Source organism: Saccostrea echinata, unplaced genomic scaffold (assembly GCF_033153115.1).
Source record: "Saccostrea echinata isolate AGI-Se365-2 ecotype Australia unplaced genomic scaffold, CSIRO_AGI_Sech_v1 ptg000015l, whole genome shotgun sequence".
Classification (NCBI taxonomy): domain Eukaryota; kingdom Metazoa; phylum Mollusca; class Bivalvia; order Ostreida; family Ostreidae; genus Saccostrea; species Saccostrea echinata.
Window position 1 is genome coordinate 8,099,722 of NW_026889764.1, and position 23,055 is coordinate 8,122,776.

Here is a 23,055-nt window from a genome sequence, read left to right on the forward strand (position 1 = left end):
CTGAGCTACCGTGAACGGTTGACAGATTTTGAATTAAATGATTAAATATAAATGCGAAAGAAATTATGTGATACACAACTTTGAACATTTGTGCGTACGTGCAAATTCATGACTACCCAAGACACGTGCAATGAGGCACGGTTTAGTTTCGGGTTTTTTTCTGTCGGTAAAATTGAAGTTGATTTTAATGATCGAAAATTTATTCAAGCAGATGTTGCAGTTTAAATTATTTTCTATGATATGAGGTGGACAACACAGTATAAATTGCATTTCTTTAGATAAAGTGTCCTTGTCATTCAGAAATGTGACCGTAGACTATAAAACGTTTTAGGGCCCCTCCCTGCGGGCGATCTATAGTGATTAGTGTGTCCGTCCGTCCATCTGTCCGTCCGAGGTCTCTTTTAAAGGATGTGCAGTGACCTTGAACTATGTTTCAAGGTCTAAGGTTAAGGGCATAGCAGAATTGAATAATTATGAAAATCTTTGTCCGTAGCACATCTTTTCAGCCCTTGGTCCAGTCTGGTTCATACTTAACCCACAGAGTGTTTGTGGTCAAAGGGTGTACAGTGACCTTGAATAGTATTTTTCATTTGATTAATCGTGTTCAGAACCAAAAATAAATGGCTTTAGGTAAGGGGTAATGAGACTGAAATAAAAGTTTTATGCCAGTTGCACAATTTCTAAGTTATAGGTCAAGGTCGAAGCAAAATTCTCTGAAATGCTTTTCATCCTATTGTCCATTATTTGAGCTAGGCCATTTGACATGGTCACCATCTCAGTGATGTCTAGTTGTATTCATGAATTCAGTGATGTTCTACGTAAAACAGTTTAAGAGCAAAAGGTATAAAGCGCAGGAAATTCATTTAATATTTTAAACAATACAAATTGGAATATGCAATGTGACCAAAATCATGATAACAATGTCCTTTTTAATGTCAAGTAGGTATGTTCTGAATGGGGGAGAATAGATCTAGAGCTTTTATTATTTACAAGTGCATTACCTATGACAACTTCATTAAAAAAGAACAAGTCTTTTTAATTTTTTGCCTTGAATTAAAAGTTTGATCTAGTTATCTAAAAATAATTGCTGACCAAATACATTGCTTAATCCATAGGAAAATACGCTTTTGTACTCTTACCTCAACAGTATTCATAACAATTTTTGGAATTTATTATGATTTTTGACCTTTTGACCATGACGGTTAAAGCAGATTAAAAAAAAATTTCTAGTATTATGTACTATTTACTTTACTAGTAATACGCATTTGCAATCAAATATACAAAGCCTAGCAAAGATACAATTTCTCATTCCTTTATCAAACAATATTAGGAACATAAGAAAAAGTCAAGTAAATGTGTGTAGATACATGTAATTTATAAGCGATCTACATAGTCTGTTATTCGGATAAAGAGTTCTGTTGCTTCTTCTACTGTGTTTGGTGTAATTCAAACCGTTCTCCATTCTTATTTGAATACCAATAACTTCAAATTCCATTGAAACACCATTTGCAGGAGGGTAGGCACAATATTCTTGTTCTATGCCATTCAGATTATAAGGTACAGGCATTTTGTAATCTCTTGTTTGGTAAATTTCGAGCTGAAAATACATAACATCTGGTTTTCCAGACGAACAATCTGCATTGCGGATTCTTCTATTTGTGTTTTCATACCAATGCTGTATAACTCTGTTCAATTCTCTGGTGATAATTGGTAATAAAAAATACCTAGCACACTCCAAGTGAACTATGTAGGATGTGTCAAAAACACATAAATTATCCATATCCTTAAAGTAATTTATCCAAAAATTACCACACATTTCTCGAAAACACCGCCAAAATCGATCTATTCTTGTATTTCTATATGACGGTCCATACCTACAACTTGATAGTCCTTGCAAGGAATCCTGGTGATTCCATTGCAAAGTGTATTGCAAATCTCGAACTATAGAGTTCTCAGTACTCCTGTCTGCGTATACGACCACAGGAACCTCGTTTATTTCTTTGATATATTCTATATAAAATCTGGATACATACTCAGGGTTTTTGTTAGAATTGCAAGCTCTGAGCCAGTGAATACGTCTTGAAAAGCCATCTACACAGCCATGAATGGAAATTCCGAATGGTTTTAACTTAGTTGTCCCAGGCATCTAGATGAACACAAAAATTAGGCCCTTCGTTAATGTACCTTCTACGCTGAACACGACGTTGTTTACGCCTTATTACACCTTCTGCGTCCAAAACAGTTAATGCAAGACGCACCAATTCACAAAACACATTGAGGTTATGGTCGATTAGCAGACGTCTCCTCATTCCCCTAAAGCCAATGTCACCGCCCGAGCCTAAAAGTTCATGTAGAATAGCCGTTACAATGTCCTCCAAACGTGGCTGGTTGTTTCGTCTCGTCAGATTCATTTCCCTTAAAACTCGATGAATTTGTCTAGCATTAAGAGTTAATGTCTAGCATTAATGTTATGTCCAATGATTTCCTGAAAAGTATAACCAGAGTGGTAATAAACAGCAATCATTTCATTCCTACTGAGGGGTAGTCCGTCCACAACCAAACGTTGAGCCAGAGCAGGTGTATAGATATTTTCACCCTTAGTTTTGCTTTCTACATGTTTAAATATACATCAAACTGAATCATTCTATAAAAACACCACGATTTGGCTTGTAAGAGTTTATTTTATTAAAAAATTGCAATTCAGTTAAACTTATGTAAGATACTAAAGTATTAATAGCGATTCTCTGTAACCACTTAAACTTCTTTGCCACGCATGGTCACCGATTTAGATGAAACTTTGCCCATTAGTACAACTCGACACCAGAAACATATATCACATAAAATTTTGTTGCTATGTGTCTTGGTTGCCATGGTAACAGCCAGAAAAGTTGGAAAAATTGAGATTTTCAGCTACTTTGAATCTTTATTAAGCCTTAATAAAGACTACGAAAAGCAAACAAACCATTCTCACAAAAACTTGACACCTTGTTGCCACTTATGCTATAAAGAAACTATTTAGAATTTATCTCTAAGTAAATGGTAACCATGGGTACGTTTGGAATACATTTTAGATGCTGAAAAATGCTGAAAAACGCTCAATATTCACTAATGATAGGTGTTACATGATCAAACTCAATCAACAACCTAAGAAAACAGTAAAAATATTTGACCTTAAGTAATTGGGTATTGGCAATATTATTCGAAAAATAACTTTCATGGTTGCCATGGTAACACAGTGTAACCATACAAAATCTGTTGCTAAGTTTGGATTAATGGTACTATCTTGAGGAAAAACAATAAAATTCGTGATTAGCACATATACATCCTTAGGACCTTGCAATACCAACAACATAAGAAAAATTGGGATTAATTGTTACTTTGCAGTGTAACCATGCAAACAATGTACCAGTTGTTTAAAGTGATATTTTTATGCTGCCTTAGGAATTTACTTACCTTTTAATCAAGAAACATATTATTTGACTCACCTTTAATAGTACTGATCTGGTAGAACTAAAGTTGAATATCACATATTGATAAAGTTTGTTGAAAAATACAACACTGTTGTTATGGTTACCAAGAAGTGAAAATGTTTGATTTTGTTAATTTTATATTAATTTTAAACCCTATGTGCCAGTTTTTTGCATCCAGTTAGAGATTGGGTGATAGTCCAAATTGAAAGTCAAGTTAGTTGTTCATAAATATGAATCATAAAAGTTTTGGGAATCTACATACAAGGGTACGTATCCAAGGAAACAGAATATTTTTCAGATTTTTATGTTTATTTTTTTATCAAATTTCCATAGCAACGCTCTATTTAAAGAATTGAATTTGAATTTTTTGAAATGTGAAAATTAGGGTCACACCAATGCCTTTAAAAATTGATCATCAGATATATAGAAATATGCTTTTTAAAAAGATAGGATAACATTAAAACACTAAGAGAGTAAATTTAAAATCCCTTCGTGGTATTAAAACCATGGCAACCATTGCCAACCTATAAGAAATATCATATTTCGTCCTTGGTATTTGTTACAAGGATCTTTTGTCTATCATTTGCTTGCATTTCAACCTATAATTGTTTTTATTCTTAAGTGTATGACTTTTGAAAATTAAATGAACAAAACTATTACTTTTGAATACTTTGTTTCCATAGTAACGTATGTAATAGTTAATTTACCAAATATGTTTATCATGCATTTAAGACATCAGGCCTTCAACTTTCAGAAACAGTCATTGCCACTTGTTTGCTTTGCTGCAAACATTAACTGTGGGACTCTGAACATGTTTAAAAATGCCATTTTTCAAACTTTAGGACGTGTTGCTATGGTAACCATGACACATAGCAACCAATTTTTGCCTGATTTGAGTTTATGGTATCAAAGACTCTTATTATAGAGAGTTTGGAAAAATTCTGAGACTATGCGTGCCACAGCTCCTATATAAAAGTTCAAGTCATTACAGAGAATGGCTCTTAAAAGCTGATGTTTGATCAAATAATAGCTACATGAAGTAGAAATATTATTTAGGAACTGAACACTCTGACCAAAAGAGAAATTTACACCAAGAATTATTATCAGTTAGGATTATACAAAAGACCAGATTAATCAACCAAAATATCTTCATTACATCCAACACAGTTTTATATCTTATCTAAAACAAAGTTTTTACCTTGTCAGTTGTGTAGAGACCAGATGAACGTTCAGAGGTTAAGCTTCTCATTCACTGCAACCAGATTTTGATTAAACCATACCCTCTTTCAAACAAACAGCATGCCATCATAAATAAGTTCCATGTCGGCATAAATATGTTGCATGTTTACATAAATAAGTTGCATGTCAACATATTTATCTCGCATATCAACATAACTAGGTTGCAATTCGACATGAATAAGTTGTAAGTAAACATGAATAAGTTGCATGTCGACATAAATATGTTGCATGTAAACATATTTATCTCGCATGTCAACATAGCCAAGTTGCATGTCGACATAAATAAGTTGCATATCAACATATTTATCTCGCATGTTAACATAAATAAGTTGCATGTTGACATAAATAAGTAGCATCTAGCATATTGGATGTCACACGTGGGCGATATTTGAGATTTTTGAAGATTTTTTTTATAATTTTTATTTGATTGCAATTTTCTTGCACGTCAACATAGTTATGTTGCATGTTGACATAACTATCTTGCATGTCGACATATTTACCTTGCATGTCGACATATTTGATAGAAAAATTACTTGCACACAAGGGACAGAAATATGCCACCATATTATATAGACCTATATTAATAAACCAAATAGACAGTTGAAAGTGATTCAAGAGTTGTCTATATTTATATCACCCTCACACACTTTCGTACCTTTCAGAACAGTGGATTTGATGGGTCTGCTGAGTTTGTATCGTCAATCATATATCAGTTTTAGCTCACTGGAGCTTAAAGCTCAATTGAGCATTTTGCCCGGCGTCCATCTGTATATATGTAAACTTTTAACATTTTCAACTTCTTCTTAAGAACCAACAGGTCTAATTGTATCCAACTTTCCACAAAGTATCTTTGGGTAAATAGGGTTTACGTTTACGCCTTTTTTAAGAGGAGATAATAAGAAATTTTAAAAAGGTGGTGTCTCTAAGAATAAAAATTCTTCTCAATAACCATTGGGTCAGAATTAAACCTTGAGGGTTGAACAAAAGCATTTGTTTAAAAATTCTTTTGAATAGAGGATTTCATTCTGAGAATAATTAGTGTCCCAAGAGTTTGAAATATCACTTCCTCAATATAAAAATTAATAAATCTGCAAGGGAAAGGGATTTTTTTAAAAAAAAGTATCCACAATCAATGTGTGTGTGTGTGGGGGGGGGGGGGGGGTTACAGAGGTTTGAAAAAAAAATCCTAAAAAAAAATTGTTTCCAATAAATATGTCAAAACATACTTTTGTCAATTCTAGAAATCCTCATAGAAGGACCAAGAGAAGCACGTGAAAGCGACAATGTTGCAATTAAAGGAAAAGTGCGGTTTCATCCTTCACTTAAATACGTTAAATGGCAGAAGCTAAAACGAGGCCTAGAAATTGTTGACATCAACATTCATTCTGAGAGGTACACAGGATCATCAAACGAAATTGGAAATCCAATACTGTGTATAAACTCAGTGGATGCTGAGGATGAATCAGAGTACAGATTAGAAGTCCGGAGAGGGGATAAAACAGTTTACTCAAATACACTTTTTTTGCAGGTGATTAAAAGAGAAGGTTAGTGGAATATATAATTGTTAAATCATACTGACCATCATAAAAAACACACCAACTTCTAAGTTATAATGGTTTTATTTGCAAAATAATGAGAAATGTCGAAGCATTAATAAATAATTTGTTGATTATTTTTAAAAAAATCAAGGATTTCCAAAAAAAAAGTCATTTCGAAGAAAGTGATTGTAATATATTTCAAATAGCACGAACGATCGTGAGTAGTTTGTTTTTGAACAGCACAAGAACACCGTTCCCTTTGAATTTTTACTTTCAGAGTCTTACCTATTTTTTTATCTTAAGGTGCGGTCACACGATGCGATTTTTCATTCGATTTTCCATCCGATTTTTCCATTCGATTTGCTTTCGACTAAAATCGTACCGTGTGACCACCCAAGTCGAAAGTCGAAAGCAAAATCTGAAAGTCGATTGGAAATCGGATGGCGTCAGATTTTCAATCGACTTTCTGGTGAAAATCGTGACGTCACAATGACATTTCCCGCGACGCGAAATGAATAGTCGTTATTTTTGTCATCTATAATGAATGTATAAATTATTAATTGATAAAATATAAGGATACCCAGTAAACGGCAATTATTGGGTACAAATGGCTAATTATATAAAGCATACAAGTCATAAACTATTATTTTATTATCGTAGTTTGCGAGGACGGAGATTCATGTGTTTATAGAATGCCAATTTACGATTAAAGATTTTTTTTTAATATCATAGATTTAGCTTGATTCAAATCATCGCATTTATCTTTAAAAAAGAAGTTTTAGCTATTACTTTTAAAACCAGCACGGATGTTTATAAATCTAACTAAAATTAGATCTTTCATATGCTTATGTTGCTGTAAATTAAGATATGCGGTACACGCCATGTGAGTACTTCAGTATGCTAGGGGTTCACGGCGAGGTACTTTTGACTTGACGCCGCGTAAACACCCTAATCCTATTAATAATATGAACAAGTAGTTTTTAAGTATTTGCACGGATTCTAATTATAGGCGTTCGTCAAGAGATTCAACTTATTTCATGTATATATATGTAAACGTGTAGAATAATTTAAAATGGTAGATTTTAATCTTCTAGAACTCACACATAAAAGTACTAAATGAAGTGGTTAACTAGATTAGGTTTTTAATTTTTACTCCTACAATAAGAGCCTCTGTAAACTCCCCTACTCTCCTTATATACAGAACTACTAAAGAAAAAAAAGACTGAAAAAAAAACTATTTATGTTTATTAGGAGAAATTACGTTGCTGTCTTTTCTCCTTGAATTATCTTCCTTATTTCTTTTCACTTCGACGTGATGTAGCATTGTACATGTACCTCTAACTACTGTATATATGTTTGTATGTTATTAATTTTGTAACTCATGTACCAATACTTTGGTTTGAATGAATAAATTGTACTTGGACTTGGACTCCCCCCCCCCCCCCCCCCAAAAAAAAAAAAAGATTCAACATTGAATTCTTTAAAAATATTAATGTTTAGTTTACATATCATCAGGGAAGTTTTTAAGTCTAATTTATTTATTTCATCATCATTATTTTTTTAGGAAGGTAACATTATTTAATTACCTACCAAAAGTTACTTTTATTAAAATTTTGATTAACTTAATTATTGGAGCGTCTGGTGAATTTGATTTACAGTGTACCCAGTTACGCATTTTAAATATACACATAGTAATCAATGGGCTGTAAATATTTCACTTACAGTAATTTGTGAAAATAAAAAGGCGATATTTCAAATGTTTTCAATAATATTGTTTCGTCAACTGCTGGTCAACGGGAAAAGTTAAACTTTTGCGACGTAGCTATTTTACATTTCTTGTTAGCGAAAGTCTAGTGCAGGTTCTTTTTTTAAATCTTTTTATGCCGAAATGAAAAAAAATACATGTATTTTCCTTCATTAGTCAGTTTAAAAACCCTGGAAAATATCAGATACTTCGGACAAGTTCTTTACATGCGGTATGTTTTCTTCAGACATAACCTGTAGATTACGTCAACATCAACGTCATAATGGGGCAAATGACGTAATATTAAACTGAATGAAGGGAAAAAATATTTTCAAAATGATGTTTTTTAGTTTATTACAATAATCAGAACAACTTCAAACTAAAAAAAACAAGTACCTGTCCATTTCTTGTCAAAATCGAATGTAAAATCGTATCGTGTGACCACCCCACCAATCGACTAACCTGAGCAAGTCGAATGAAAATCGAATGAAAAATCGCATCGTGTGACCGCACCTTAATTTTGTGAATACCAAAGTTATTTCAAGGGAATATAAAATTTTGTAGGAAAACTATATAAGAAAATAAGTAATGCGTTTCTTGTGATGGTGAGTATATAAAAATATACTCAGATTGATATTTACAATCATTATGCTTATTAAAAATCCATAAAGAATAGCATATTTTGCATAAAGCGCGCGTTCAAGTATACATCGTATATATGTAATTGTCAATAAAGAACGATATATATTTCTATAAATTATTTAATTAAAATCAATTTCCATTTTATATAGGTTCAGGAAAACCAAAGATGGAAATAACATGTAACAAAAAGGACGGAAAATACATTTTTGGGGATGATATTTTAATCATGGCAAAAATTACAAACCCATTAAATGTACTTTGTCTTACATGGCAAAAGGAAACTGAAGAGGGAGTAGAGGTTATCAATACAACATTACCAAAGTATGATAAAAGTTCAACTAGGATTCATGACTCTCAACTTCATATAAACAAAGCTACTTCAGAAGATAGCGCTTACTTTTTCCTACTGGCAGCCTTCACATACGGTGAAACAGAAAGTAACAAAGTTCGCATTCATATTAAAGGAGGTATTCAATTTTACAGTTTAGTTTTAAATGATTTAAATCGAGGAGTTTTGTCCTTAAAGTATAATAAAATACACATTTATGTATTGTATTGTACAATATTATCCTTTGAATGTATATTTTTAATTTTTTTTTTTAGTTTTTCAAAGCTTGTTTTATCACCTTAGTCACTCAGATGACCTATTACGATCGTTTTTTTTTTGTCATCGACTTGCTAGTGTGCTGCATGCTTCGTCCGTCGTGCTTTTACATATGAACATTTTCGGTTCTTTTCTGGAACCGCTGAATTAATTACAATCAGTTTTGGCTGAAAAAATTTCATGAATGAAGGGTATCAAAATTGATGAATATTATGGTCTCTGCTCACACCCACCCCCCTCCGCTGGAGATTGGTGGATGGGGCTAAAGCCATCAAAACTTATGCAATATTTTAAAAAATCTTTTTCTTTATTCCTGGACATCAAGCAGTTAAACCTGTTGCCATGGTTTTAATAAGCAATGAACCCTCTACCGAAATTGTGAATTACATTGCCCCATGGTCAGGGGTGTAAGGCCAGGGTTCTATTGATTATTTATTGAAAATACATCCTTTGAAAATCACCTTCAATAGTCCTTGGCATTAAGCAAACAAAGAGAGTACATAGTAATGATTAGCAAACGAGTCTCTTCCAAAATTGTGAATTCATGGCCACTGTACATGGCAGAGGGTTCTGGTGTTAGGATGGAGTTCTACTGTTCCTTTAAAAATCCTCATTGCTGCTGGGTATTTAGAAGAAAAAATAATTGTACTGTTATAATTAGCAAGGATTCCTCTTCCAAAACTGTGAAATTTGCTGCCCCAAGTTTAGTGGAAAGCGGGGGGAGGGGGGGGGGAGATATAGATAAATGCATTATTCCTTTGAAAGTCGTCTTTTCCTGAGCATTAAACAAACAAACTAAGTACAGAGTTATGATGAGCAAGGGTGCATCTTCCAAAATTGTGAAATTCATGGCCCCTGGGTCAGGGCTTTTGGTGTTAGAATGGGGCTGTGTTGAATCTATAGAGATTTTTTGTTTTTGTTTGTTTGTTGTTTACCGACCCTCTTGAGAATGTTTCACTCATATGGAGACGCCACCACTTGCCGGTGGAGATCTGCAAATTTTGACCTAATCTCGGCACTTACGGCCATTGAGCACTGAGGGATCTATTTCGTGCCAGCATCGATCTACTGCGACACGGGACTTCGGTTTATGCGGTCTCATCCGGTCTCTACGTCCCACAGTGGGATTCGAACCCACGACGTAAGGATCAACTCCTTACATCGCGACTCTAGAGGTCGCCCGCGTGGCGCAGTGGTTAGAGCGTCTGCTCTAGAGTCGCGAAGTAAGGAGTTGATCCTTACGTCGCGGGTTCGAATCCCATTGTGGGACGTGGAGACCGGTCCTTCGGATGAGACCGTATAAACCGAGGCCCCGTGTCGCAGTAGGTGCTGGCACGAAAAAGATCCCTCACTGCTCAATGGCCTTAGTACCGAGTATAGGACAAAATTTGCAGCTCTCCACCGGCAAGTGGTGGCGTCTCCATATGAGTGAAAAGTTCTCGAGAGGGACGTTAAACAACATACAAACAAACAAGCGACTCTAGAGCACACACCATAAAAGAATTGAAATTAGGTTTCAGTGTTCATTATTTTTCAACTTTGTCCTCTCCGATTTAAATGCACATCTGCCACCGTTCTGCTCGTGCGCGGATCACGTGATATAGGCGGTCACGTGACATGCTCCGTAGCGTTCTGTTCACAGAAGCTAAAAGATTTTTCCGAATCTTATATTTCTTACTATGCAAGTTATTTTTTATAACAAGAACAGTCCATTTGTCAGGAATGGCCAAATCTCGGCAATAGGATCGGAGGATAAGGATATCCTTTCCCAGAATGAGCATGGTGACTATCACAACCCAAGTCCTCTGTCTTGGAAGCGTTGTTTATCCTTTAAAAATAAAGTAGGGGCGCCTTCTTTTTATTAGGTCACCTGACTCAGGTGACCTATTGCTATCCGTTTTTGTCCGTCGTCGTGCGTCGTCCGTCGTCCGTCGTGCGACGTGCGTCGTGCGTTAACATTTAAACATTTTCAGCTTTTTCTCTGAAACCGCTCAACCAATTTCAGCCAATTTTGGCATATAGCATCTATGGGTAAAGGGGGACAAAAATTGTGAATTTCATGGTCCCTGCCCCCCTGGGGCCTGAGGGGTGGGGCTAAAACCACCAAAATTAATGCAATCTTTAAAAATCTTCTTCTTTACTCCTGGACATCAAGCAGTCAAACTGTTGACATGATTGTAATAAGCATTGAGCCCTCTACCAAAATTGTGAAATTCATGGCCCCAGGGTCAGGGGTTCTGGTGCTAGGGCGGGGCTATATAGATCATATAGTGAAAGTGCATTATTTCTTTGAAAATCTTCTTCTCTACCCCTGGGTATTATTGAACAAAATTGAATACATATTTATGATAAGCAAGAGTGACTTTACCAAAATTGTGAAATTCATGGCCCCAGGGTCAGGGGTTCTGGTGTTAGGGCGGGGCTATATAAATCATATAGTGAAAGTGCATTATTTCTTTGAAAATCTTCTTCTCTACTCCTGGGTATTATTGAAACAAATTGAATACATAGTTATGATAAGCAAGAGTGACTCTACCAAAATTGTGAAATTCATGGCCCCAGGGTCAGGGGTTCTGGTGCTAGGGCGGGGCTATATAAATCATATAGTGAAAGTGCATTATTTCTTTGAAAATCTTCTTCTCTACTCCTGGGTATTATTGAAACAAATTGAATACATAGTTTTGATAAGCAAGAGTGACTCTACCAAAATTGTGAAATTCATGGCCCCAGGGTCAGGGGTTCTGGTGTTAGGGCGGGGCTATATAAATCATATAGTGAAAGTGCATTATTTCTTTGAAAATCTTCTTCTCTACTCCTGGGTATTATTGAAACAAATTGAATACATAGTTATGATAAGCAAGAGTGACTCTACCAAAATTGTGAAATTCATAGCCCCAGGGGCAGGGGTTCTGGTGTTAGGGCGGGGCTATATAAATCATATAGTGAAAGTGCATTATTTCTTTGAAAATCTTCTTCTCTACTCCTGGGTATTATTGAAACAAATTGAATACATAGTTATGATAAGCAAGGGTGACTCTACCAAAATTGTGAAATTCATGGCCCCAGGGTCAAGAGTTCTGGTGCTAGGGCTGGGCTATATAAATCATATAGTGAAAATGCATTAATGCTTTAAAAATCTTCTCTACTCCTGGGTATTATTTAAACAAATTAAATACATAGTTATGATAAGCAAGGATGCCTCTTCCAAAATTGTGGATTTCATGGACCCTGGATCAGGGATTCTGGTGCTAGGGCGGGGCCATATATATCCTATAGTGAAGGTGAATTATTTCTTTAAAAATCTTCTTCTCTGCGCCTGGGTATTATTTAAACAAACTATTAGTACATTGTTATGATACGCAAGTATGCCCCTTCCAAAATTGTGAATTTCATGGCCCCAGGGTCAAGGGTTCTGGTGAAAAGGGGGGGGGGCTCTATTGATTATATAGTGAAAAAGCAAAATTTCTCTGAAAATATTCTTTTCTGCTTCTGGTTAAAAAGCAAAGAAGCTAAGTGTATAGTTATGATGAGCATGATTACTTCTTCCAGAGTAGTGAATTGCATGACCCCTGGGTCAGATGTGCTGGTGTAAGGGTGGGGCTCTTGATAATGTAGTGAAAATGCATTAATTCTGTTAAATAATCCTGTCTGCTCCTTAGTGTTAATCAGATAAACAAAGTGATTACTTACATGTATGATGAATAAACTTCTGGTCCCAGGGTGAGAGACTCTGGTGTTTCTCGGTGGGGATGGGAGGTGGGGGGGGGGCTGGGGGGCTCTATTGATAATGTAGTGAATCTGTAGTAAAAACTGCATTATTTCTTTGAAAATCTTCTCTGCACCTCGGCATATCAGAGGCAAAAAGAGTAAAAGTTTTGATAAATATTTTTGAACATCTGGGCCATTTTGTCAAGTGTTCTGGTCCTGGCCAGGGCTCTATTAATTTGTATTCTACTGAGGGGAGTTATTCCCCTTTGCCATTTACTTTTGATAATTAGTCACTGTAAATAATGTACTTGAAAGGTTAATAGAATAAGAGAATTTTGCAAGATTTTTTATTGTATAATACAAAAAGTACTTTCATAGTTTTAATGATCAGGTAGACTTGTAAGTAATAGATAAATAAAAATGAGACAAAAATAACTTGTCTTATTCAATGTTCATCAAAGACCAAGAGAGTCCAATGTAAGAGATTTCAACAAGGAATTAAAATAGTACAGAAGCATTGATAGTTTGTTAATATACTGTATGGTGATAGTGATAAATGGGGAACAGATTAGAACCTAATTTATGAACTGTTAATGAACACTAGATTAATTATTTTGTTGAACCTGATCACCCTATTTTTCTTGCTTTTGGGCAACAAAGCTTCACTTTTCAGTTCATTTTATACTCTATGGATTCTCTAAATTGTTGTATTATACTCAGGTGACCGTTAAGGCCCTTGGGCCTCTTGTTATATTTGATATGTAAAAAGATTAAATGAAACGAAATTTTAGGGGTTTAATATTTATATTATTGTTGAGATATTCAACTACTTTTCTAACTGTAACTTGGCAATCTTTTATAACAAATTGCTCAACTAAGGACACATCTCTTCCCCAGCTTGCTTTCATTGGGCAACAGAACAAACATTTTTTTGATCATCTCCCATCCTTCACTAAATCAGTCAATCGAATTAATGACTGAACTTCTAGCAAGTCTTTGTCTTCATAAACCTTGTACAAATTATATGCTACTGCAAGGAATTTGCAAGATGCACGTTAAACTTGACAGCCGTTCGTTGCTCAAGTACGACTGATTCAATCATTTTTTGTAACAAGTCACCTACATATTGACGTCATTTTCACATTGTGGTGTCACAAACATGGAGAAAAACATTGCATAACATTTGCTTTTTATGGAACATGTGTATGGCTATATGTGTAACGAATTTCCTTCTGATCTGAAGAGATAGTTCGCGAACTTTTTGATCACCCCTCGTATTTCTTTAAAAATGTGCTCTGCTCCTAGGAAAAAAGAGTAAGAAAGGTAACTTTACCACATTCTGGACAATGTACTTGTGACGTGATTCCGTAAAATATGACGCAGTTTTTACGCAAAAAGTTACGGATCAAGTTATATTTTCCCTATGATACTATTTTCTAAAATTGGTTTGATTTTGTTGTGGTTCCAAAAAAGAAGTTGCAAATGTTTAAATTTTAATGAAGTGACTCAGGTGACCTAGTAAAAAAACATTAACATCTAAGGTCCTCACGTGTAAAGACGAATAATGACTCTATCTAAAAATGACCGAGGTCATGTTTTGACGTTTAGAAAAGACCACCGAGTCGTAGAAAAATGTATTTTTTGTAGAAAAAGAAACCTAGGGATCAGTTTTCTACAAGTGCAATCTATAACAAAATAACCTCCGTTGAAAAACGACCCTATCCAAACGTAGTGATACAAGAGAATTTTAGAAGAGTTTGGTGAAAATATTCAGGTATCAACTTTTGATTCTCATGCGTTTTACATGCCTATGACTTCGAATATTTAGTATTATATAAGAAATCAATATTGTACAGGACGACAATAATGTAATTTTGCTTCGATCAGAGCTTATAAATAGTACTTTCATCGGCAAAATAAGAACAACATACTTTTATAACCGATCTTTTTTCTATCATTGAAATAGTTAATTACAATTTTGCAACAAAAATTTCCGACATCAAAGTTGCAGCTCATATTGCTTTAAGGAGACCAACATATCGTCCCTGCATACATCAGATGAGCATTTTGATCCACGGTTCTTTTTATTATCTTTCATCCTTTTTATCAAAAAGAAAATACAATGTATATCTATTACAAAATCTAGAAGAGGTCATTATTCTACGGGATTTTTTTTCAGGTAGAGTTTACACATTTTAAGGGTGATGAGACTTTTTTTTCTAAAGGCAAAAGGGCCATTTTTCGACGTTGAATAATGACCGGTGGTTATATCTAAACGTTGAAAAATGACCGGGAGTCATTTTTGTACGTCAAAAAATGACCCTTGGTAATCATTCTACATGGGTCATTATTCTTTTTTACACCGGTGCTGTCGCTGTTGAAATTATGACGTTTTACAATGTCACAGCCTTCCCTATACCTCAGTACACTTTTTCGGAGGAGATACCCTGGAGTTCAATAAAGACTGAAAGCCGTATGTTTATGTTTAGAATTTAATGATCAGCTGATTTCAAAGCACAATATTGTAAATGAATCGATACTCAAGAGAAAGATTCCTTCTTGGCTTTGACAGTTTAGTCCGTTTTTTCGGAATTCAATTTCTACTGCACGCGAACAACCTTACTTTCGACGTGACTGACTTCTGATAGCTAAACACCATTTAATGTCTTACATTTTTTAGTATCTCAGTATTTTGTACAACATGTATTTGAAAAAGGTATTCTTGACTTATTTTGTCTCTCTTTCAACCTAACATTAGTTCTTAAGTCTATTTATGCGAGATTTTCCAAAGTGAAACATTATAAATTTCGGAAAAAAGTCCCCTCTCCTCCCCGGTATCATTTTATACACCTGATTTTTTAAACAATCTTTATAGAATTTTGAATAAAATTTTATAGAACTGACAAAATGACGTAAGATTGTAATTTTTACGGAATAATTATGCTACATCAAACAAGTTAATCAACATGAAAATTTGATTAAAAACTCATATCTAAAGGTTCTAGTTCGATAGGCTCAGGGTAGAAATATGCTGCGCTGCGTGGTCATACAATTGCTTACGAAAACAATGAGAATTTATGCAAAGATGAAAGTTTGACTTACAGTTTCTTTTGTACAGATGATATTACATAAACGTGAAAACATTCACTGATGTACCTTAAGCAGTTTAAATTTTATGGCGTCAGTCCACGAACGTTTTGGTAACTGCTCGTATATTCTATTGTAGAAAAACCTAGTGTATCCCTTGAGCAAATACCAAGGGATGCTTCGATTGGTGATACAGTAAAATGTATGGCATCCATCAGGAGTACCCCGATCTTGACTAGTGTTGTCTGGAAGAAAGGGAAAGAAGTAATTGATCCAAAGGATCCAAAATATAAAGAATCCACATATTTTACTGTCAATCCTGTTTTAAAAATCAACAAGATAAACAAAGAGGACGAAGGTGTTTATGAAATAGAAGCTACAAATCCAGTTGGTACAACGTGCACCTCAGTTAAACTGACTGTTAATGGAGGTAGGTTTTTTCTGTTCATGAGTAATGTGCTGAAATGAGTCGCCTCAGGGTACTCCACAGTAAATCAAGATATTAATCTTATCTTATAAAGGACTTGTTTAAGTTTTCAGTATATATCCTGCAAGTAAATTACAGTTTTTCACATACACTACATACATTATGCCTTATTTTAATTATGCATGCTATCCCACCAAGAAAAAACTATTATTTATCAGTGCTCTCCGTATTTTGAAACGTCTCTTGTCAGTCTATAACCTTGCTTATGAAGAATAACACTCGTGATAATTAGTCCCCTACCGGTGAAACCGGAGGGGGACTAAGATTTCCTCTGAGTCTGTCCGTCCGTCTAGCTGTTTGTCTGTCCCTCTGTCTGTCTGTCCCTCTGTCTGTCTGTCAGTCTCTCCCACTTGGTTTTCCTCACTTTTTTCTAAAACCTTGCAGATATTGAGCTGATTTTTGGTATGTGACTTTACCTTGATGGATTATAGATCAAGTTTGCATTTTGTTCCGCTTCATTGATTTTTGACAGAATTATGGCATTTTCAATTTTTAACGGGAACCAGATTACATTTGCCGATAGAGGACTAGTATTGCTAATGCAGTGTGTCCGTCCGTCTGTCCGTCTGTCTGTCCGTCTAGCTGTCTGTCTGTCCCTCTGTCTGTCTGTCAGTCTGTCCCACTTGGTTTTCCGCACTTTTTTCTAAACGCTAGCAGATTTTGAGCTGATTTTTGGTATGTGAGTGTATCTTGATGAGTTACAGATCAAGTTTGCATTTCGTTCTGCTTCAATGATTTTTGACGGAATAATGACCTTTTCAATTTTTCAGGGTTTTTCGCAATTTTTTTCTAAACGCTTGCAGATATTGAGCTGATTTTTGATATGTGACTTTACCTTGATGAGATATAGGTTAAATTTGCATTTTGTTCCGCTTCGTTACTTTTTGACGGAATTATGGTATTTTCAATTTTTAATGGGAACCAGATTACACTTGCCGGTAGGGGACTAGTATTGCTAATGCAATACTCTCAGAATGCTTGTTTATTTTGGCAAATAAAATAATTCAATCCATAGCAGTGCACTACATTCGAACTGTAAATATGTTTTGATTGCATTATTTATACAGTTACAAATATTATAAGTACAATACGCGTGGAATATACTGTTGGATCCAGACTAAACACAATTTTGAAATGACTTTTAACATGCCTTACATCATTGGTGTCTTACTGAGAGACATTTATGCATGGAATTAAATTTTTCATTCAGTTGATTTGAAATCACAGAATGGTAGGCTTTTTATGAGTCTGACTCATCCGATATGGACAGAGGGACGTATAGAGGGATAAACACCGGACTATTATTAGTCCCCTACCGATGAAACCGGAGGAGACTATAGGTTTCCTCTGAGTATGTCCGTCCGTCTGTCTGTCTGTCTGTTAGCGGGAACCAGATTACACTTGCCGGTAGGGGACTAGTATTGCTAATGCAATACTCTCAGAATGCTTGTTAGTATCGACACTGCAATGCCTTTGAAGGTACACTGTATCACAATGATCCTATTTTATGCAATGAAAGACATAACACATAAAAATTACATCTAAAATCGGAGAGACACGTTCTATCTTATCTGGTCTTTCATTCGGATTGTCCAGGCTAACATTGTGTTTAATGCATGTAATGAGAGAACTTAACAGCTAAAAAATGTCAAATGATGATAAAATTCTGCTTGACGGGGTAATATGTAATTTTTTTTTATTTATTTGGCATTTCCCACTTTTTTTTATGATTCAGCACGCAATACATTGTAATCGATAGGGTAACAATATCTGTTGATACACTGACCATCTTTGTAAAACAAGCTAATTTAGAGAATTTGTTCCACCGATTATGAAAAAGAAGAGGGTGGAAGAAAGAAAAAAGTCAAACTTGAACTTTCAGCTTTTGGCCTTAAGGCCACATAAATTTAAAGTTAAGATTTGCATTCTAATTTGCTTAAAAATTGGTGCGAGTTGGGGGATTTTATTTTGTTATTTTCTATTACTGTAAACATCAACATAACGATCTTCTTATACAAAATTTTTGCATTGTAAATGCCAAAATGGTTATATAGTCTTTGATTGCTTGTTCTTTAAAATGTGTACAGAAGATTCTTTTTATATAAAATATTTTTCATACTGTAATAGTGATTTTATGAAAACTTTTATACAGGTAACACATAATTTCTTGTATGTAATTGGGCGCGGATCCAAATACTTTGTGCATATTGGTGCTTTACGTGTTATTTACCACCTCATTGGCCTTTTCCTAAATATATATTTTTCGTTTGACCAACAAATACGTGTGCTTTGTCTAGAAATATTTCAGATTTCCACTGTTCTTATATAACGAGCTACTTTTAGTTCTTGACACGATATTGACAACTTTTTAACAACACATGTTGTCTAATTTAGCCTTTACAAAACAGTTTTTATAGATTTACAATGACAAGTCCGCCGACAAGCTTTTTTATGTCATAAACTGTTCTCTTTATTTTTTCTTCTCAACTTGCTCCTGTGCTAAAAATAGTGCAACGCGATTTTAATACAAACAGGAAGTAACTCTAAAACTTTGACCGTGATCGATGCCAACAAACTTTTGAGAACAAAAAACTTTACCCCCATCCCTCCTTCCCAAAAACTGATGAATGAATTCATTACCTTGACCTTTGACCTTTTGACCTCAAAATCAATAGGCGTCTACTTTAGGTCATGGAGTTTCTAAAGCTTAAAGGGTTCTAGAGATATCATCCGGAATCGAAAGTGTTACACACAAACAGAAATACAGACAGACGAACAAACAGTCACAAATAAAATCCCCACTTTTAGTGAAAGCGGGGGATAAAATATACCAAATAAACAACTTTAAATTTCTTTAATTGTAGCTGCTCCTAAAATCAAATTATCACTTTTGTCCCCATCACCACAAATTGAATATGGCAGTTCTATCACAATCAAAGCTGAGATTGACTCCTTCCCAGAATCATCAATTATAAAATGGTTTAAAGTTAAAGAAAATGAAGTAGAAGAGATCAACACAAAAAAACCAAATTGCCGTCTCAGCAAAACCTCCACGGGGTTTTTGGAGCTTTCCATAAACAATTTGGATTATACAGATACAGGAAAGTATAGGATTTTTGTCGAGAATGCTGTTGGCAGTGCGACAGAAGAAGTTAATATAGACGTTCAAGGTATAAACTATAAAATGAGAGCTATAAAATGAAATATGAGAAAAAGCATGGCTCTTTTTTTAAATCATTTAATTTTAATTCAACATTTTCGTTTTTCATGTGGAAAAATATTACATATTCCGTCATTTTTCTGAAGAGTTGAGCAGATGTACAAAACATGCACAGAGATACACTTTAACAACATACAAATTTTTACAAATTCATTGTAAGTCTTGATTAATTTGACACCGCAATGAAATTTAGTGTTTAAAATGTGATTATCTATTTAATTCTTTTTAAAAAGAATGTTGTTGTTTTCCTTCGAATGTTATCATGATGCATCTGAAAGTATCTTTACTGTAAGAAATAATGGTACCACACCAAATCTTTGAATTAGAAGACCTCTGCTTTACCCTCGGAATGAAAACATTCATTATAATTCATGTTTCCTCATGCTGCACACTCTCATCACAGCTCTGTTTTTGTAGATTTAGTTAAGATCAATTAAATTAACACCAATTGTAGAACGAACTATGTAATTTATTAAAATGACAAAAATAGTGAAAAATATTAATATAGCATATCATAGAGGATCCGACCAAAAGCTATTCACATAATAGATACCAAAATGCTGATACATTAAACATACAGATAAACAAAAAGTTTATATCATTACTAAGCAGGCAAATTTTTCAAGTCCTCTTTCACATGGGTTCTTATTCTTTTTCGCATTTTTTTAAAAAATTGAAACACAGTTTGTTTATTAAATAAGATTAGAATTCCTTTCCTTTTTCGAAACTTTTTTTTCATTTCTTTATTAATATTTCTTAATAATATTTGCTTGTTTGTTTATTTTGGCTTCCTTGATTTTCCTGGTATGTATTTGTATACTGAGAACAATTATATTTGTTTATAAAAAATTATCTGAGAGCGATGCTGTTGAATCATTTTTCAAAAAATACTAACAATACAAATCGGTGAACACAGACCCCTGGAATTTTCACAGGTGGGATCAGGTACCTAGGGGGAGTAAGCATCCGCTGTCGATCAGTTACACCCGCAGTAAGTAAGCATTATTTGTTTCATATTTGGATGTTTTACTAGAGAAATAGATTGAAGACAAACTGGACTTTATGATATGCGTGATGACAAACTTTCTTTTTTTTTTTAATGTGTGGTGAAATTTTCGTCTGGTTTTTTTTTGGCCCTTTTTCACTGGTCGCAAATGAGCGAATTTAAAAAGGGGCGAATTCAAATTAATAACATTATCTCTTCAATATTAATGTATCTGGGTGAATTTATAATGGGACAAAATTGTTTGAAATTGTGTAAAGGTAAAAATATCAAGGGACAGAAAATAATACTATATACAGTATACTACATGTATATACAGTAGTCAGCAAAAAACCATAATTACCTGATATTATCTCTCCTAGTTGAGGCGATGCAAAGAAGATGTGCGTGAGATTAGTTTCTAAACCTAGGTAGACTATTGACAGATGTGTTGATAAGCAGTATCAATATTCTCTTTTACAGTCAACAGTTCAAAATATGTACGGTCGATAGATGATCTTACTTGCAAATACAGCACGTCCTTTGTTCGAATGTTGACTGATTTTTAGTACAAATTGTAAGGCCATTTCTTTAATACTGAAATATTTATTTACCCGATCCAAACAAGCTTAAGGTTTTTACAACGGCGTGACCGGACCAAGTGTGTACTTACTCCTACATGGCACCTGATCCCACTTCTGGCGTTTTCAGTGGTCCTTGTTTGCTCTGCTCTTCATTTGTAGTTTTTAATTGGACTTTTGAGCTTATATACAGTTTATCTTCACCTCTCTTTTGATAAAACTGATTACACAACGGAATGACCCATACGAAGTTTTAAATGCATTTAAGTTATGGAGATTTCTCTTTCTTTTTTAACGTGTATTACTTTGCTTTACATACCTGAAATAAAATCAAAATCTTGAATAGCTAGCCTATCGTTTATGTGAAAAGAAAACATAAGTTATGTATCTCATATTTTCTTTTCTATTTTGCAGGAATTCCAAAGCTTTTTATTTCAGGTCCTACCGTGGTATCTCCGTCAAGTACAGCCGAGTATTGGACACTGTACGACGCCGTTATAAACAAAAATACTGTGTGGCAGAAGATTACTACTACTGAAAGCAATGATAAAAATTGTGGTCCTAAAATGTACTCATCTATTTTAAAATCTTTTTGTGAAGGACCGTTTCAAAAGGTTAATTTATTGCATAAAAAACAAAGTGATGAAGAAGAAAATGGAAACATAAATCAAGATGATGCAGCAACTGACCATGTAAAACCAGATAATACAATAACTGACCAACTCCAATTGTCGGACGGCTCATTGAAGAGTAACAGAATAAATACTATTGTAGATGGTGTGTTCACTTTCACTTTCAGGAGTCATTTAATATTTTTTATTAAAATCATATAATGTTGATCAGTGAAGGGCAAATATTTATTAAAGTAAATAAAAATGTCTTTTAAAATGTTAATGTTAAGTTAATTATTTCATGAAAAAAAATATAAAGATATATTTTCAGTGTGTTTATTCATATATATATATCGACAATTTCTGTCATTTTAGTGTTTGGAAAGTTTGGTACAGAAGCAGAGACTAATTGTCTGCGGTTTTTCCATCTCCAATCCGTCTGTGCTGAAGCTATGAGAAGGGCTTTTGACACATTGCCTCCTAAAAATTTTCAAAAAAAGCTACAAAAGTTTGAAAATCAAATAAAAAGCAAACAAAGTCTTTCAAAAGTTTATGACAGTGAGTTATATTACATGACTAGTTATCTTTAATTTTTCGTTGAACATTTTCTTTAATTCAGTATTTGATAATCAAAATAAAACTTTTCTTTTAAATATGAAGTAGAAAAACCTCCTGCGTCATCCATGGAGCTTGACATTACTTCAATGTACATGATTGCTCGCAACATGGAAAAACAGTCCAGTAAGAAGTGGAAAGAAAATTCCGAAGCGAATGATACTGGAATTGAAAGAGATTTTGATAGAATTCATGCCTATCGAAATCAAATATGTCACTTGCCAGCCTGTGAATTACACACTCCTACATTCAATGAAGCAATATTAAATATGATAACGGTAAGTCCGATGGTCTGCGCCAAATCCCGATGATCTGATACGCTAAAGTCCAATTGTACGGAAAATAAATCAACGTTCATGACGTCATAGTACTACTGTCCTTAAGGTAGGTCGCGGGTTTGCTTTTGTCATCAATTTTGGTACACAATTTCGACGATTCGAGCGGTTGTTTTGTGCACATTTGATTATGACGTCAGTTACGTCACAAAGACGACGTTGCGTTGTTTCCCGTATAATTCTCTGAAAATA

The 23,055-nt window shown here is 34.4% G+C and overlaps 1 protein-coding gene and 1 pseudogene across 1 annotated transcript; one reads left to right on the top strand and one right to left on the bottom strand.

The window, feature by feature from the left end:
- Positions 1 to 1,374: 1,374 nt before the first annotated feature.
- LOC133188058 (uncharacterized) lies at positions 1,375 to 5,273 on the bottom strand (annotated as a pseudogene).
- A 111-nt stretch (positions 5,274 to 5,384) lies between these two features.
- On the top strand, positions 5,385 to 22,422 carry LOC133188059 (obscurin-like; the record flags this gene model as incomplete). The annotated part of the gene is made up of 7 exons (XM_061323447.1): positions 5,385 to 5,397; positions 5,951 to 6,253; positions 8,783 to 9,100; positions 16,172 to 16,462; positions 19,384 to 19,689; positions 21,717 to 22,079; positions 22,289 to 22,422. Coding segments are annotated over exons 1-7 (1,728 nt in total), but the record flags the coding sequence as incomplete, so codon positions are not given.
- Positions 22,423 to 23,055: the final 633 nt, after the last annotated feature.